Source organism: Mustelus asterias, unplaced genomic scaffold (genome assembly GCF_964213995.1).
Source record: "Mustelus asterias unplaced genomic scaffold, sMusAst1.hap1.1 HAP1_SCAFFOLD_2881, whole genome shotgun sequence".
Taxonomy (NCBI): Eukaryota; Metazoa; Chordata; class Chondrichthyes; order Carcharhiniformes; family Triakidae; genus Mustelus; species Mustelus asterias.
The window spans coordinates 1-17,358 of NW_027592826.1; the positions used below are offsets into that span (position 1 = coordinate 1).

A 17,358-nucleotide genomic window follows, 5' to 3' on the forward strand; every position below is an offset into this window, starting at 1 on the left:
CCAGGATGTTGCCTGGTATGGAGGGGCTTAGTTATGAGGAGAGATTGGGTAAACTGGGGTTGTTCTCCATGGAAAGACGGAGGATGAGGGGGGACTTAATAGAGGTGTTTAAAATTATGAAAGGCATAGACCCGCTGCCACTCTGCGGGCGATCGGTGGGGAGGGGAGGGGGGCAGGGGTGGCAATCAGTCTGGGTAGTGTGGGGGGTGGATAAGGGGGACAGTGATGTGTGTGCGTAGTGGGGGGGTAGATAAGGGGGACAGTGATGTGTGTGGGCAGTGGGAGGGTGGATAAGGGGGACAGTGATGTGTGTGGGCAGTGGGGGGGTGGATAAGGGGGACAGTGATGTGTGTGGGCAGTGGGGGGGTGGATAAGGGGGACAGTGATGTGTGTGCGTAGTGGGGGGGTAGATAAGGGGGACAGTGATGTGTGTGGGCAGTGGGAGGGTGGATAAGGGGGACAGTGATGTGTGTGGGCAGTGGGGGGGTGGATAAGGGGGACAGTGATGTGTGTGGGCAGTGGGGGGGTGGATAAGGGGGACAGTGATGTGTGTGGGCAGTGGGGGGGTGGATAAGGGGGACAGTGATGTGTGTGGGCAGTGGGGGGGTGGATAAGGGGGACAGTGATGTGTGTGGGCAGTGGGGGGGTGGATAAGGGGGACAGTGATGTGTGTGTGCACCCTCGCTCCCGCTTGTCGCTCCCGGGCCGCTTTCTGCGGCCCGGGAGCGATCTGACACGGGCGCGCTTTTTCAAATTTTTTTCAAACTGCGCATGCGCAGTTCAGAGCGCCGATCATTTCGGCCGCACTAAGCCCCGCCCACAGCGCGAATGGGACTGGAGATGGCTGAGAGCGTATGGGGGCACCTGAAAACAGATTTCTAAGTCGGATCTGCATTACGTCCAGATTCGGCACTTCGAATGAAAATGGTAAAATCAGGCCCTGTGTCTTTGTGAGTGTGTGTGTGTGAGACACTGGGCCTGATTTTACCAAAACTTCGTACCTGTTTTCAGGCCCGAAATTGTGGTAAAGTTGGGCGTCGGGCCTATACCGCGACCTGCACTTGATTCCGAGCAGATCGCGGCTTTACCGACACCCGATTCGGGCGGGGGTCCGGCCCACGCCTGAATCGGGCGGCCCGACGATTTAAATGCATTTGCATGTATTTAAATCGACTTAATGAACCGCGCGCCCAACTCTACCACCAAATCCCACTTTACCGTCTTCTGGCCCGATCCGCATCTGCGCTGTTACCGACCTGCAAAATAAAAGTCTGAAGTCGTCGCTGCAGCTTCCGAAGAGTGGGGTTCGAGTCTGCAACGATTCTCTGACCCAGATCATCCTCTGGTCAGGGGGGGGGGGGGTTTCCGCTGCCAGTCTGCGGCCGATCGGTGGGGAGGGAGGGGGCAGGGGGTTCCGCCGCCACTCTGCGGGCGATCCCTTCTCCCCACTGCAGGAACAAATCCCTCCTGCCGGAGTGGACGTGCGGCCATTCCATCCCACAAAACCTTCAGGATGAAGCGATTCCTCGCTAAGAAGATGAAGCAGAACCGGCCGATTCCACCGTGGATCCACAAGAAAACCGGCAACAAGATCAGTACAAGGCCAAGAGGAGACACTGGAGAAGGACCAAGCTGGGCCTGTAAAGGGATACACCATCACTGGTACACCACCAGCCACAGATTACTCTTCCCTGCAGGGGCAAGAGAGCGGGAGAGATGGCTGTGGCTGGTAGTGTAGTCGGTTTTCATGCAGATCCACTGTGGAATCGGTCGGTTCTGCTTCATCTTCTTAGCGAGGAATCGCTTCATCCTGAAGGTTTTGTGGGATGGAATGGCCAGACGTCCACTCCGGCAGGAAGGATTCGTTCCTCCAGTGGGGAGGAGGGATCGCCCGCAGAGTGGCGGTGGATCTCCCTGCCCCCTCCCTCCCCACCAATCGGCTGCAGGCTGGCAGCGGACCCCCCCCCCCCCGACCAGAGGATGATCTGGGTCCTGTCCCCCTCCTCCTCCCACCTTACCCCGCCCGCCGCCACCCGAACCCCCCCCCAACCCCCCCCACCTCCCCCCGCCCCCCCCACCCCACCTCCCCCCGCCCCCCCCACCCCACCTCCCCCCCCCACCCCACCTCCCCCCCCCACCCCACCTCCCCCCACCCCCCCCACCCCACCTCCCCCCCACCCCCCACCCCACCCCCCCCCACCCCCCACCCCACCCCCCCCACCTCCCCCCCACCCCCCCCACCCCCCACCCCACCCCCCCCACCTCCCCCCCACCCCCCCCACCCCACCTCCCCCCCACCCCCCACCCCCCCCCCTCCCCCCCCCCACCCCCCCCCCCTCCCCCCCCCCACCCCCCCCCCCTCCCCCCCACCCCCCCGACCAGAGGATGATCGTCAGAGAGCCGCTCTCTGCTTTATCTTTCGCGCCCGGGTGCGCTCTGTCAGATTTTTCTCGAGCTGCGCATGCGCAGTTCAGAGCTCCGATCGGTCCGCCAGCGCTAAGCCCCGCCCACAGCGCGAATCGGACCGGAGCCGGCAAAACGCATATGGGCGTGCTGGCAAGAGGATTCCAGGCGCGGATCTATGTGATGCCCAGATTCGGCACTTAGACTCAAAATGGTAAAATCAGGCCCACAGTGTCTCACACACACACAAAGACACAGTGTCACTCACTCAGACAAAGACACAGTGTCACTCACTCAGACAAAGACACAGTGTCACTCACTCAGACAAAGACACAGTGTCACTCACTCAGACATACAAAGACACAGTGTCACTCACTCAGACACACAAAGACACAGTGTCACTCACTCAGACAAAGACACAGTGTCACTCACTCAGACAAAGACACAGTGTCACTCACTCAGACACACAAAGACACAGTGTCACTCACTCAGACACACAAAGACACAGTGTCACTCACTCAGACACACAAAGACACAGTGTCACTCACTCAGACACACAAAGACACAGTGTCACTCACATACACACAAAGACACAGTGTCACTCACACACATACAAAGACACAGTGTCACTCACACACACACAAAGACACAGTGTCACTCACACACACACAAAGACACAGTGTCACACACACACACAAAGACACAGTGTCACTCACTCAGACATACAAAGACACAGTGTCACTCACTCAGACACACAAAGACACAGTGTCACACACACACACAAAGACACAGTGTCACTCACTCAGACATACACAATCACACAGTCAGTGTCAGGATAGGTGTAAAAAATAAAGATCTTACCTTGTCTGGGCACATAGTCAATTTTAACCTCTGGAGAGTTGAGCGAAAACAGAGAAAAAAAACAGAAAATGAAAGAACTTTTAGAATAAATGAGAAAAGTCTGAAAGATTATGTCTCAATTTCACCAAAAAAAATTCTAAGACTGAGATCTTCCCAAAAAAACTCTAAGTGCAGGACATGTGAGAAAACAGGAGAATTTCAGACCTGTATTTTGGGTGAGTTTGAAAATGTAATCTTATGACACTCTGTCACTTCTTTGGGCAGAAGTTCCATTCTCACGAGTGAGTGGGAGGGGACGGGAGGAGAGGGTGGCTAAGTTCACCGGTGAAGCCGGCTGCAGACTGCTTGGGGCCCCTTTGTGCAGGCGCCCCGATCTCCCAGTGAACTGGGAGATCTCCTGCTGCCCCTTCCCCTCTTCCCTCCCCCCCAACCAACACCCCCCACAGACATCTTCGTTCCCTTGCCGATTGCTCCCTGTGCTAGTCCCTCCCCTCCCCCGCCACCGATCACCCCCCCCCCCCATCTGTAGAGATCTCCCCTCGCTGCCAGTCACGCCCCCCCCCTTCAGAGCTCCCTCCTCTCCGACCACCACGCCTGCGGAGCTCCCCCCCTGGCCTCCTCAAGTGATTGCCCTACCCCCACTCAGGCCCACTGGGCACCATAACTCTACCAAGGTGGGCAGTTTCAGGCTAACACTACCACATGGATACTGCTCGACCCTGTCCCCGACCAGCTGGGGGTCTTCAATAGTCTTCAGTTCTCTCTCCCCCCCCCCCCCCCCCCCCAGCCGGTGGGGACCATGAGAGATTCTCGTCAGCAAGAATGTCAGGAAGGCCAGAAACGATGGTGCAAACTCTGGAATTAATATTGAAATCAGCTTTGCATGGTTTTTGAATGTGAAACCAATTGCACCAGTAAATCACTGCCGGGAAAATGGCTTTCGGCAATAGACTGGTGCAACGCAAATGCCTCGTGTGTGATCTCCCCAGCTCGCTGCTCCGATCAATCGGAAAGATCGCGTCCCAAGTGTCAAAGTCTGACAATGGGTGTTCCACACCGGGTTCTGTGGGCAGGTTCAGCACTGCAATCTTCCCACACTCTGTCAGTTTTTCTCACAGTTGGGAGGTTTGCACTGATGGGGGGGTGGAGCCTAACCACGCTGGGGAAGCTTAAGTTTAAAGTTATTTATTGGTCACAAGTAGGATTACATTTAACACTGCAATGAAACTACTGTGAAAATCCCCTTGTTGCCACACTCCGGCGCCTGTTCGGATACACTGAGGGAGAACTTAGCATGGCTAGTTCAGCTAACCAGCACATCTTTTGGACTGTGGGAGGAAACCGGAGCACCTGGAGAAACCCAAGCAGACACGGGGAGAATGTACAAACGGCATGGTAGCACAGTGGTTAGCACTGCTGCTTCACAGCTCCAGGGGCCTGGGTTCGATTCCCGGCTTGGGTCACTGTCTGTGTGGAGTTTGCACATTCTCCTTGTGTCTGCGTGGGTTTCCTCCGGGTGCTCCGGTTTCCTCCTACAGTCCAAAGATGTGCGGGTTAGGTTGATTGTCCATGATAAAATTGCCCCTTACTGTCCTGAGATGCGTAGGTTAGAGGGATTAGCGGGTAAACGTGTAGGGATATAGGAGTAGGGCCTGGGTGGGATTGTGGTCGGTGCAGACTTGATGGGCTGATTGGCCTGTTTCTGCATTGTAGGGTTTCTATAATTTCTATAAATTTCCACACAGATAGTGACCCAAGCCAGGAATCGAACCCGGGTCCCTGGCACTGTAAGGCAGCAGTGCTAATCACTGTGCCATTGTGCCGCCCATGGCTACAAAGCACTCCGTGGCTTCAGCGCACTTGGGTGCCATTGCGCAGGGTGCCCCAATCTCCCAGTGAGCTGGAAGACCTCCTGTCACCACCTAACATGGACATCGGACTCCCTGACCCATTATTGGCAGCATGTTCTCCTTCACTCACCAACACGGGTCACCAGTATCGGGGCATCAGGACCCTTCTGATGAGTCTCCTGGCAGACAACCGATATGCCTCGTCCCCCTGCCAACCACACACCCCTGCACACTCCCTTCCCCCTCTCCCCCGATAAGCTCCCTGTCATTGTGCATACCCGCCCCTTCCCCCCTAAACAGGTCATAGACCCATCCCCACTCAGGCACCGCCCTCACTCAGGCCACATATCCTTGGCACTGCCCCAAAACACTTATGGTGCCCAACCAGGCAATGTCAGGGTGCCAGATGGGCACAACACGGCCCTGCCCCCGACGACCCGGGGGCTTCAATGGCCTCCAATCCCCCGGAGTGGCCATGGTGCCTGGTCTCTGTTGATGAAGGGCAGCAGTGAGTCTCGCCGGGAGGCTGGAAGACGTCGTGCTGGGAGCAGGTAATCTCTTCCAACTTTTACTGATCAACTTCACACCCTTTTTGGGCACGAAGCCGATCTCACTAGCAAAATAGGGCCGAGAGGATAGCAAACTAACTCACACCATATTTTTATCCTCATCTGCGACCTTCACTGCTTGACACACTGATCGGTCGGCATGGTAAGCCAGTAAGATCACGCCGTGTGTGTACCCCTTCCTCCTGCGGGTAGAGACTTATCAGGTAGACACAGAACATGCTTATTTTTGTTATCTGGAGCTACTTTTCCCTGGAACTAGCCTCTCTCTATAGCTTGAGGTGTGCCATTCCACATCAAACATGGTTGACCTCATGATTCTTCTCCTTTACCACCTGTCATTGGCATGTCTTGGCACAATTTCCTCCACCAGCTGCCACGCCCAAAGAAAGCATTGGTGACCATGGACCTCCATTGGATTGGAATCATGTTATTGCTTGGCAATGTACTGCAATGGTTTATCGTCACCTTTATTCAAAAACAGAGTGAGACAGAAAGTGGAAAATCATGGGCTAACTAGTCTAACATCTATTTGAGGAAAATATTAGAAGCTGTTATTAAACTTGTTATAGCAGGGCACTTGGATTCAAGGTAATCAGACAAAGTCAACATGGTTTTAGAACATAGAACAGCACAGCACAGAACAGGCCCTTCGGCCCACGATGTTGTGCCGAGCTTTGTCTGAAACCAAGATCAAGCTATCCCACTCCCTATCCTCCTGGTGTGCTCCATGTGCCTATCCAATAACCGCTTAAATGTTCCTAAAGTGTCTGACTCCACTATTACTGCAGGCAGTCCATTCCACACCCCAACCACTCTCTGCGTAAAGAACCTACCTCTGATATCCTTCCTATATCTCCCACCATGAACCCTATAGATATGCCCCCTTGTCCACCCGAGGAAATAGTCTTTGAACGTTCACTCTATCTATCCCCTTCATCATTTTATAAACCTCTATTAAGTCTCCCCTCAGCCTCCTCCGCTCCAGAGAGAACAGCCCTAGCTCCCTCAACCTTTCCTCATAAGACCTACCCTCCAAACCAGGCAGCATCCTGGTAAATCTCCTCTGCACTCTTTCCAGCGCTTCCACATCCTTCTTATAGTGAGGTGACCAGAACTGCACACAATATTCCAAATGTGGTCTCACCAAGGTCCTGTACAGTTGCAGCATAACCCCACGGCTCTTAAACTCCAACCCCCTGTTAATAAAAGCTAACACACTATAGGCCTTCTTCACAGCTCTATCCACTTGAGTGGCAACCTTTAGAGATCTGTGGATATGGACCCCAAGATCTCTCTGTTCCTCCACAGTCTTCAGAACCCTACCTTTGACCCTGTAATCCACATTTAAATTAGTCCTACCAAAATGAATCACCTCACATTTATCAGGGTTAAACTCCATTTGCCATTTTTCAGCCCAGCTTTGCATCCTATCTATGTCTCTTTGCAGCCTACAACAGCCCTCCACCTCATCCACTACTCCACCAATCTTGGTGTCATCAGCAAATTTACTGATCCACCCTTCAGCCCCCTCCTCTAAGTCATTAATAAAAATCACAAAGAGCAGAGGACCAAGCACTGATCCCTGCGGCACTCCGCTAGCAACCTGCCTCCAGTCCGAAAATTTTCCATCCACCACTTGTGAAAGGGAAATCATGTTTAACGAATTTATTAAAGTTCTTTGAAGGAGTAATATGTACTGTGGATAGAGGGGAACCAGTAGATGTACTGTACTTAGATTTCCATTTGATAAGGAGCCAGATCAAAGATTATCGTGGAAAATTAAAGCTCATGGTTTAAGGGGTAAAATATTGATATGGATGGAAGATTGGCTAGCTAACAGGAAACAGAGTTGGCATATAATGGGTCTTTTTCTAGTTGGCAGAACACAGAACAATGACTTGGATGAAGGGACGGAAGGGACGGTTGCTAAATTTGCTGATGACACAAAGATGGGTATGAAAGAAGGTTGTGAAGTGAACATAAGGAGGCTACAAAGGGACATAGAGTGAGTGGGCAAAACTCTGGCAAATGGAGTATAATGTGGACAAACACACCTTCTGTGGCCATCAAGTCCTGGGAGTTGGACCTGGAGCTTCTCGTTCTAAGGCAGGGACATTACTCATTGCACCACAAGACCTCCTTTGTACGATGGAAGTGAACACGATTAGAAAAATCGGTCAAAACACACATGGCAGCAAACATGTAACAATTGCCAATCATCTGCCCTGATTGATCAACTCCAATATCCCCCTAAAGTAAGTCTAATGAAAGACTATTGATGAGGAAACCAGTTTAACTGGACTGAACTAACTCCCCAGTTCATTAAATTCAGCAACAAAATTAGTGAAAAGCCTGGAGTGGTGAGGATTTTGCTGATACATTAAGCAATATCAGTAGATATCACTGGTCTCTGCAATGCTGCCGTACACACAGTTACTCAGAGGGTTGGGTTCGCCACATGAACTGCAGTGTCTGTATCTCACCCAGAAAATTCAACTTCGCTGACAGGTTGAAGGCAAACCCATCAGGTACAAAGGTGTAATCGCCCTCATCTTGTGGCCTCACATTGTCAATCGCAAGTTTGTGGATTCTGTGGAAGAGAAAGAATACATTAATGTGAGTCTCACAGCAATAGAACAACTCTGAAAGAGGAAAATGGGAGGTGGGAATATCACTACACTGATAGAAGATACTGGACTTTAACAAAGAGGTTGGGCTGGAATCTTTGAATGGCATCAAGATCGATAAGTCGCCGGGTCCGGATGGGATGTACCCCAGGTTACTGTGGGAGGTGAGGGAAGAGATTGCAGAGCCTCTGGCGATGATCTTTGCGTCGTCGATGGAGACGGGAGAGGTGCCGGAGGATTGGAGGATTGCGGATGTGGTTCCTATTTTCAAGAAGGGGAATAGGGATAGCCCAGGAAATTACCGACTGGTGAGTCTAACCTCAGCGGTTGGTAAGCTGATGGAGAAGATCCTGAGGGACAGATTTATGAGCATTTAGAGAGGTTTAGCATGCTCAAGAATACTCAGCATGGCTTTGTCAAAGGCAGATCGTGCCTTACGAGTCTGGTGGTGTTCTTCGAAAATGTGACTAAACACATTGACGAAGGGAAAGCGGTAGATGTGGTTTATATGGATTTTAGCAAGGCGTTCGATAAGGTCCCCCATGCAAGGCTTCTAGAAAAAGTGAGAGGGCATGGGATCCAAGGGGCTGCTGCCCTGTGGATCCAGAACTGGCTTTCCCAAAGGCTACGACAACGGATGAATGAACACTGCTCGACAATCACCAGGCAAGACTGTTCTCTTCCTGTGGGGGAGCATTTCAGCAGTCACGGGCATTCAGCCTTGGATCTTCAGGTAAGTGTTCTCCAAGGCAGCCTTCACGACACATGACAGCACAGAGTCGCTGAGCAGAAACTGATAGCCAAGTTCCGCACACATGAGGACGGCCTAAACCGGGATGTTGGATTTATGTCACATTATCAGTAACCCCACAGCTAGCCCCCTGGACTTGCAGAATCTCACTAGCTGTTCTGTCTGGAGACAATACACATCTCTTTAACCTGTGTTTAATGCTCCCTCCACCCACATTGCCTGTATCTTTAAGACCTGGCTGGCTGTAGAGACTCGCATTCTAATCAGTATTCTGTAACTTGATTTCTGTGTCTCTGTGCACTGTTTGAGAGCACATTTCCACTCCATCTGACGAAGGAATAGCGCTCCGAAAGCTTATGGTATTTGCTACCAAATAAACCTGTTGGACTTTAACCTGGTGTTGTGAGACCTCTTACTGTGTTTGCCCAAAGGAGGCAGAGAGTGGGTATAGATGGGTCTTTTTCTAAATGGAGGTCGATCACCAGTGGAGTGCCCCAGGGATCTGTTCTGGGACCCTTGCTGTTTGTCATTTTCATAAATGACCTGGATGAGGAAGTGGAGGGATGGGTTGGTAAGTTTGCTGACGACACGAAGGCTGGTGGGGTTGTGGATAGTCTGGAGGGATGTCAGAAGTTACAGAGGGACATAGATAGGATGCAAGACTGGGCGGAGAAGTGGCAGATGGACTTCAACCCAGATAAATGCGTAGTGGTCCATTTTGGCGGCACGGTGGTTAGCACTGCTGCTTCACAGCTCCAGGGTCCCGGGTTCGATTCCCGGCTCGGGTCACTGTCTGTGTGGAGTTTGCACATTCTCCTCGTGTCTGCGTGGGTTTCCTCCGGGTGCTCCGGTTTCCTCCCACAGTCCAAAGATGTGCAGGTTAGGTTCATTGGCCAGGTTAAAAAAATTGCCCCTTAGAGTCCTGATGTGTAGGTTACAGGGATTAGCGGGTAAATATGTGGGGGTAGGGCCTGGGTGGGATTGTGGTCGGTGCAGACTCGATGGGCCAAATGCCTCCTTCTGCACTGTAGGGTTTCTATTAAAAAAAAATTCTATAAAAAATGGGATGAAGGAGTACAATATAAAGGGAAAGACTCTTAGTACTGTGGAGGATCAGAAGGACCTTGGGGTCCGGGTCCAGAGGACTCTAAAATCGGCCCCGCAGGTGGAGGAGGTGGTTAAGAAGGCGTATGGTGTGCTGGCCTTTATCAATCGAGGGATTGAGTTTAGGAGTCCGGGGATAATGATGCAGCTATAAAAGACCCTCATCAGACCCCACTTGGAGTACTGTGTTCACTTCTGGTCACCTCATTATAGGAAGGATGTGGAAATGATTGAAAGGGTGCAGAGGAGATTTACAAGGATGTTGCCTGGATTGAGTGGCATGCCTTATGAGGATAGGCTGAGGGAGCTCGGTCTTTTCTCCTTGGAGAGATATAGGATGAGAGGAGACCTAATAGAGGTATATAAGATGTTGAGAGGCATAGATCGGGTGGACTCTCAAAGGTTTTTTCCCAGGGTGGAAATGGCTGCTACGAGAGGACACAGGTTTAAGGTGCTGGGGGGTAGGTACAGGGGAAATGTTAGGGGGAAGTTTTACACACAGAGGGTGGTGGGCGAGTGGAATCGGCTGCCGTCAGTGGTGGTGGAGGCAAACTCAATAGGGTCTTTTAAGAGACTTCTGGAAGAGTACATGGGACTTAATAGGATGGAGGGTTATAGGTAGGCCTAAAAGGTAGGGATATGTTCGGCACAACTTGTGGGGTCGAAGGGCCTGTTTTGTGCTCTAGTTTTTTTATGTTTCTATATAATGAGAGGTACGTAGTCAGTGAATTCGCTATGGGAAGAATTGGGAAACTGGAAAGAGAGACATGCTGTTGAAACTTTTCATCTTGAACTCCTCAGGACGCTTCACAAGAATACTGATTGAAAGAATGGAGAATGATAGGTCTGGCCCAAAAGTTAAAATTCTAAATTGGGGCAAGGCCAATTTTGATGGTATCAGGCAGGAACTTTCAAAAGTTAATTGGGGGAGTCTGTGGGAAGGCAAGGGGACGTCTGGCATGCTTTCAAAAGTGTGTTAACCAGGATTCAGGATAAACACATTCCTCTTAGAGTGAAGAGCAAGGCTGGCAGAAGTCGGGAACCCTGGACAACTCAGGATATTGAGGCCCTGGTCAAGAAGAAAGAGGCACATGACATGCATAGGCAGCTGGGATCAAGTGAATCTTGAAGAGTATAGAGGGTGTAGGAGTCGAGTTAAGAGAGAAATCAGGAGGGCAAAAAGGGGACACGAGATTGTTTTGGCAGATAAGGCAAAGGAGAATCCAAAGAGCTTCTACAAATACATAAAGGCCAAAAGAGTAACAAGGGAGAGAGTAGGGCCTCTTGAGGATCAACAAGGTCATCTATGTGTGGATCCACAAGAGATCCTAAATGAATATTTCTCATCAGTATTTACTGTTGAGAAAAGCATGGATGTTCGGGAACTTGGGGAAATAAATAGTGATGTCTTGAGGAGTGTACATATAACAGAGAAGGAGATGCTGGAAGTCTTAAAGTGCATCAAGGTAGATAAATCCCCGGGACCTGATGAAGTGTATCTCAAAACGTTGTGGGAGGCTAAGGAGGAAATTGCGGGTCCCCTAGCAGAGATATTTGAATCATCGATAGTCACGGGTGAGGTGCCTGAAGATTGGAGAGTGGCAAATGTTGTGCCTTTGTTTAAAAAGGGCTGCAGGGAAAAGCCTGGGAACTACAGGCCAGTGAGCCTCACATCTGTGGTGGGTAAATTGTTGGAAGGTATTTTGAGAGACAGGATCTACAGGCATTTAGAGATGCAAGGACTGATTAGGGACAGTCAGCACGGCTTTGTGAGTGGAAAAACATTTCTCACAAATTTGACTGAGTTTTTTGAAGGGGTAACCAAGAAGGTAGATGAGGGCAGTGCAGTTGATGTTGTCTACATGGACTTTAGCAAGGCCTTTGACAAGGTACCGCATGGTAGGTTGTTGCATAAGGTTAAATCTCATGGGATCCAGGGTGAGGTATCTAAATGGATACAAAATTGGCTTCTTGACAGAATGCGGAGATGCCGGTGTTGGACTGGGGTAAACACAGTTAGAGTTTTAACAACACCAGGTTAAATTCCAACAGGTTTATTTGGTAGCAAATGCCATTAGCTTTCAGAGCGCTGCTCCTTCGTCAGATGGAGTGGAAATCTGCTCTCAAACAAGACACAGAGACACAAAATCAAGTTAAAGAATACTGATTAGAATGCGAATCTCTACAACCAACCAGGTCTTAAAGATACAGACAATGTGAGTGGAGGGAGCATGAAGCACAGGTTAAAGAGATGTGTATTGTCTCCAGACAGGACAGCCAGTGAGATTCTGCAAGTCCAGGAGGCAAGCTGTGTGAGTTACTGATAGTGTGACATGAACCCAAGATCCCGGTTTAGGCCGTCCTCATGTGTGCGGAACTTGGCTATCAGTTTCTGCTCAGCGACTCTGCGCTGTCGTGTGTCGTGAAGGCCGCCTTGGAGAACGCTTACCTGAAGATCAGAGGCTGAATGCCCTGTTTGAGAGCAGATATCCAGGGGAGGGGGAGAGAGAGAGAGGGAGGGGAGGGGGAGGGAGAGAGGGGGAGGGGGAGAGAGAGAGGGAGGTGAGGGGGAGAGAGAGAGAGCGAGGGGAGGGGGAGGGAGAGAGGGGGAGGGGGAGAGAGAGAGGGAGGTGAGGGGGAGAGAGAGAGGGGGGAGGGGAAGAGAGAGGGCGGGGAGGGTGAGAGAGAGAGAGGGAGGGGAGGGGGAGAGAGAGAGAGAGGGAGGGGAGGGGGGAGAGAGAGAGAGGGAGGGGAGGGGGGAGAGAGAGAGGGAGGGGAGGGGGGAGAGACGAGAGGGAGGGGAGGGGAGGGAGGGAGGGAGAGAGAGAGAGAGAGAGAGAGGGGAGGGAGAGAGAGAGGGGGAGGGGAGGGAGAGAGAGAGGGGGAGGGGAGGAGGAGAGAGAGGGAAGGGATGGGGAGAGAGACAGAGGGGAGGGGGAGAGAGGGAGAGAAGGAGGGACGGAGAGGGGGAGGGGAGAAGGGAAGGGAGGGGGGAGGGAAGGGGGGAGAGAGAGGACGGAGGCGGGAAAGGAAGGAAAGGGGGAGAGAGAGAGAGAGAGAGAGGGAGGGAAGGAGAGAGAGGGAGGGAAGGAGAGAGAAGGAGGGAAGGAGAGAGAGAGGGAAGGGGGAGAGAGGGAAGGGGAGAGAGGGAAGGGGAGAGAGGGAGGGAAGGGGAGAGAGGGAGGGAAGGGGAGAGAGGGAGGGAAGGGGAGAGAGGGAGGGAAGGGGGAGAGGGGGAAGGGGGAGAGGGGGAAGGGGGGAGAGAGGGAAGGGGGGAGAGAGGGAAGGGGGAGAGAGGGAAGGGGGGAGAGAGGGAAGGGGGGAGAGAGGGAAGGGGGGAGAGAGGGAAGGGGGGAGAGAGGGAAGGGGGAGAGAGGGAAGGGGGGAGAGAGGGAAGGGGGAGAGAGGGAAGGGGGAGAGAGGGAAGGGGGAGAGAGGGAAGGGGGAGAGAGGGAAGGGGGAGAGAGGGAAGGGGGAGAGAGGGAAGGGGGAGAGAGGGAAGGGGGAGAGAGGGAAGGGGGAGAGAGGGAAGGGGGAGAGAGGGAAGGGGGAGAGAGGGAAGGGGGAGAGAGGGAAGGGGGAGAGAGGGAAGGGGGAGAGAGGGAAGGGGGAGAGAGGGAAGGGGGGAGAGAGGGAAGGGGGGAGAGAGGGAAGGGGGGAGAGAGGGAAGGGGGGAGAGAGGGAAGGGGGGAGAGAGGGAAGGGGGGAGAGAGGGAAGGGGGGAGAGAGGGAAGGGGGAGAGAGGGAAGGGGGAGAGAGGGAAGGGGGGAGAGAGGGAAGGGGGGAGAGAGGGAAGGGGGAGAGAGGGAAGGGGGGAGAGAGGGAAGGGGGGAGAGAGGGAAGGGGAGAGAGGGGGGAGAGAGGGAAGGGGGGAGAGAGGGAAGGGGGGAGAGAGGCAAGGGGGGAGAGAGGCAAGGGGGGAGAGAGGGAAGGGGGGAGAGAGGGAAGGGGGGAGAGAGGAAGGGGGAGAGAGGGAAGGGGGAGAGAGGGAAGGGGGAGAGAGGGAAGGGGGAGAGAGAGAAGGGGGAGAGAGAGAAGGGGGAGAGAGAGAAGGGGGAGAGAGAGAAGGGGGAGAGAGAGAAGGGGGAGAGAGGGAAGGGGGAGAGAGGGGAAGGGGGAGAGAGGGAAGGGGGAGAGAGGGAAGGGGGAGAGAGGGAAGGGGGAGAGAGGGAAGGGGGAGAGAGGGAAGGAGGGAGAGAGGGAAGGGGGGGAGAGAGGGAAGGGGGGAGAGAGGGAAGGGGAGAGAGGGAGGGAAGGGAAGAGAGGGAGGGAAGGGAAGAGAGGGAGGGAAGGGGGGAGAGAGGGAAGGGGAGAGAGAGGGAAGGGGGGAGAGAGGGAAGGGGGGAGAGAGGGAAGGGGGGAGAGGGAAGGGGGGAGAGAGGGAAGGGGGGAGAGAGGGAAGGGGGGAGAGAGGGAAGGGGGGAGAGAGGGAAGGGGGAGAGAGGGAAGGGGGAGAGAGGGAAGGGGGAGAGAGGGAAGGGGGAGAGAGGGAAGGGGGAGAGAGAGAAGGGGGAGAGAGAGAAGGGGGAGAGAGAGAAGGGGGAGAGAGAGAAGGGGGAGAGAGGGAAGGGGGAGAGAGGGAAGGGGGAGAGAGGGAAGGGGGAGAGAGGGAAGGGGGAGAGAGGGAAGAGGGAGAGAGGGAAGGAGGGAGAGAGGGAAGGGGGGGAGAGAGGGAGGGGGGGAGAGAGGGAAGGGGGGAGAGAGGGAAGGGGAGAGAGGGAAGGAGGGAGAGAGGGAAGGGGGAGAGAGGGAAGGGGGGGAGAGAGGGAAGGGGGAGAGAGGGAAGGGGGGGAGAGAGGGAAGGGGGAGAGAGGGAAGGGGGAGAGAGGGAAGGGGGAGAGAGGGAAGGGGAAGAGAGGGAAGGGGGGAGAGAGGGAAGGGGGAGAGAGGAAGGAGGGAGAGAGGGAAGGAGGGAGAGAGGGAAGGAGGGAGAGAGGTAAGGAGGGAGAGAGGGAAGGAGGGAGAGAGGGAAGGAGGAAAGGAGAGAGAAAAGGAGGGAGAGAGGAAAGGAGGGAGAGGAAATGAGGGAGAGAGGGAAGGAGGGAGAGAGGAAAGGAGGGAGAGAGGAAAGGAGGGAGAGAGGAAAGGAGGGAGAGAGGAAAGGAGGGAGAGAGGAAAGGAGGGAGAGAGGAAAGGAGGGAGAGAGGGAAGGAGGGAGAGAGGAAAGGAGGGCGAGAGGAAAGGAGGGAGAGAGGGAAGGAGGGAGAGAGGAAAGGAGGGCAAGAGGAAAGGAGGGCAAGAGGAAAGGAGGGCGAGAGGAAAGGAGGGAGAGAGGGAAGGAGGGAGAGAGGGAAGGAGGGAGAGAGGGATGGAGGGATGGAGGGATGGAGGGATGGAGGGAGGGAGGGAGGGAGGGATGGAGGGAGGGAGGGAGGGATGGAGGGAGGGATGGAGGGAGGGAGGGAGGGAGGGAGGGAGGGACAAAAGGGGGGAGAGTGGGAAGCGGGGAGGGAGGGAAGGGGGGAGAGAGGGAAGTGGGGAGAGAGGGAAGGGGGGAGAGAGGGGAGAGAGGGAAGAGGGGAGAGAGGGAAGAGGGGAGAGAGGGAAGGGGGGAGAGAGGGAAAGGGAGAGAGAAGGAAGGAGGGAGAGAGGGAAGGAGGGAGAGCGCGAAGGAGGAAGGAGGAGGGAAGGAAGAGGGAGGGTTGGAGATGGAATGGAAGGGAAGAGATGAAGGTGAGAGAGAGATGGGGAGGCAAGGGGTGGGGGTAGGGAAAAGTGAATGTAAGCGAGAAGGTGCTAGTGATGTTGGAAAGAGGGGTTGGAAGGGGAGGGAGGGAGGGGGAGGGGGTGGAAACCGAAGGGGAGGGGGTGGAAACGGAAGGGGAGTGGGTGGAAAGGGAGGGGGAGGGGTGGAAGGGGAGGGAAGGGTGGAAGGGGAGGGAAGGGGATAAGGGATAGAGGGGTAGGGGGATTGGGACAGGAGGGGGCAGGGAAGGGATGGGGTCGGGGAGGGACGGGGTCGGGGAGGGACGGGGTCGGGGAGGGACGGGGTCGGGGAGGGTCGGGGAGGGACGGCGTCGGGGAGAGACGGGGTCGGGGAGAGACGGGGTCGGGGAGAGACGGGGTCGGGGAGAGACGGGGTCGGGGAGAGACGGGGTCGGGGAGAGACGGGGTCGGGGAGGGACGGGGTCGGGGTCGGGGAGGGACGGGGTCGGGGTCGGGGAGGGACGGGGTCGGGCAGTGGGAGGAGGATCATGACTGCTGCCTGTTTGTGGAAAACTCTCGAGCAATTGCAGCTACTGGAGAAAAAAAGCAACAAACACAGGTGCCAAACCCTCCCCGTAGACACTAACCCTCCCCGTAGACACTAACCCTCCCCGTAGACACTAACCCTCCCCGTAGACACTAACCCTCCCCGTAGACACTAACCCTCCCCGTAGACACTAACCCTCCCCGTAGTCACTAGCCCGCCCCGTAGACACTAGCCCTCCCCGTAGACACTAGCCCTCCCCGTAGACACTAGCCCTCCCCGTAGACACTAGCCCTCCCCGTAGACACTAGCCCTCCCCGTAGACACTAGCCCTCCCCGTAGACACTAGCCCTCCCCGTAGACACTAGCCCTCCCCGTAGACACTAGCCCTCCCCATAGACACTAGCCCTCCCCGTAGACACTAGCCCTCCCCGTAGACATTAGCCCTCCCCGTCGACACTAACCTCTCCCGTAGACACTAACCTCTCCCGTAGACACTAACCTCTCCCGTAGACACTAACCTCTCCCGTAGACACTAACCTCTCCCGTAGACACTAACCTCTCCCGTAGACATTAACCTTCACCATAGACACTAGCCCTCCCTGTAGACATTAGCCCGCCCCATAGACTCTAACCCTCCCCGTAGCCACTAACCTTCCCCATAGACATTGACCTTCTCCGTAGACACTAACCCTCCCTGTAGACACTAACCCTCCCCGTAGACACTAACCTTCCCTGTAGACACTAACCCTCCTCGTAGACATTAACCTTCCCTGTAGGTTTAAACCTGCCCACCCACCAACTCCAGCCCTCAGGTTGATTTACCTGCCAATGTGTGTGATTTGCAGTCTGTCACTGGGTATGGCCTCCACACCATTCTTGAACCATGTTCCTTTGACTTTCTCATCAGACACCTCACACTTGAAGACAGCCTGTTCCTGGGCTTTTACTGTCAAGTCTGCAATATTCTGATAAACCTCCAGTTGTTTTTCTGTATGTGAGA

The 17,358-nt window shown here is 54.3% G+C and overlaps 1 protein-coding gene across 1 annotated transcript in view; it reads right to left on the reverse strand.

The window, feature by feature from the left end:
- Window positions 1–3,264: 3,264 nt before the first annotated feature.
- The window catches only part of LOC144490108 (myosin-binding protein C, cardiac-type-like), a gene marked incomplete at both ends in the record, with an annotated part of 36,683 nt that continues 22,589 nt past the window's right edge, over window positions 3,265–17,358 (reverse strand). Inside the window, 3 exons of the mRNA XM_078207919.1 lie at window positions 3,265–3,294; window positions 8,167–8,273; window positions 17,181–17,346. Of these exons, the coding sequence (XP_078064045.1) occupies window positions 3,265–3,294; window positions 8,167–8,273; window positions 17,181–17,346 (303 nt within the window). The remainder of the gene's footprint in view (window positions 3,295–8,166; window positions 8,274–17,180; window positions 17,347–17,358) is intronic.